The following is a 1,099-nucleotide window of genomic DNA, read 5'->3' as shown; positions in this document are numbered from 1 at the left end:
CTGCAGGTTGCCTTTCAGTTTTGTTGACTGTTTCCTTTGCTGTGCAGAAGCCTTTATTTTGACGAAATCCCAGTAGTTTATTTTTCACCTTTGTTTCCCTTGCCTCAGGAGACATATCTAGTAAGAAGTTATTGCAACCATGAATGGATAAAGAAGATGCCATATATATATAGTATGTATATATGTGTGTATATATATATGCTACATTTTATAAAACTTGATAAAAAATAGATGTCAAGCTGTACAGTTACCAGAAGTACACAGTTATCAAAAATGCACACACTTCACTTGGCATCTCCAGCACCTTCAGCTTTCTGTGTCTAGTCTGTTTTGGCATCTCCATTTTCTTCAGGGTTACTCCCATATTTGCCAGTATTAGCTTTTCCTCTTTTTCCTCTGGGAATCTTTTCTCCCTTCTTTACAGGGGCCTTTTTAGGTTTGGGCTCTGGATTTGGAGGAATAGGTTTAGCAGATAACTTTGCAGATCTTCTCTGTGGCTTATCCTTCACCTTGGCTTTATCTCCTTTAACATCCCCTTCAGCCTTTCTCTTGGGCATAGTGGTGACAGTGGTGGGACATAGGCACTGGGCACATGGATGAAGTGGTGTGTGAGCTTTGGCCAGTCTGGGGGTCATTCTTGCCCCCACTTCTTCACACTGCTCTTTTATGTACATATGAATATAATGGAGTATATAGAAAGAATAGAATATATAATAGAATATTACTCAGCCATAAAAAAGAATGAAATCTTGCCATTTGTAACGATGTGGATGGAGCTAGAGACTATTATGCTAAGTGAAATAAGTCAGCAGAGAAAGACAAATACCATATGATTTCACTCATATGTGGAGTTTAAGAAACAAAAGAAATGATCAAGAGGAAAGAGAGACAAACCAAGAAACAGACTCTTGGCTATAGAGAACAAAATGATGGTTACCAGAGGGGAGATTGGGGGGGGGGGATTGATTAAATATGTGATGGGGACTAAGAAGGGCATTTGTTGTAATGAGCACCGGATGTTGTAGATAAGTGTTGAATCACTAAATTGTGCACCTGAAAATAATATTACACTGTGTTAAGTAACTTGAATCTAAATAAA

General features: G+C 38.3%; 1 protein-coding gene across 1 annotated transcript; it reads right to left on the bottom strand.

Annotated features, from left to right (window-relative positions):
• Positions 1-320: 320 nt before the first annotated feature.
• Positions 321-566, bottom strand: LOC115519097 (non-histone chromosomal protein HMG-17-like). Its single transcript, XM_032593727.1, has one exon. The coding sequence runs from the start codon at positions 555-557 to the stop codon at positions 321-323; it is 237 nt and encodes a 78-aa protein (XP_032449618.1). The 5' UTR covers positions 558-566.
• Between the last annotated feature and the right edge of the window lie 533 nt (positions 567-1,099).

The sequence above is a fragment of the Lynx canadensis genome, chromosome B4 (assembly GCF_007474595.2).
Source record: "Lynx canadensis isolate LIC74 chromosome B4, mLynCan4.pri.v2, whole genome shotgun sequence".
NCBI classification, from domain to species: Eukaryota; Metazoa; Chordata; class Mammalia; order Carnivora; family Felidae; genus Lynx; species Lynx canadensis.
Note: the sequence above shows the minus strand (reverse complement) of the source record. Positions and strands in the feature narration are given on the sequence as shown.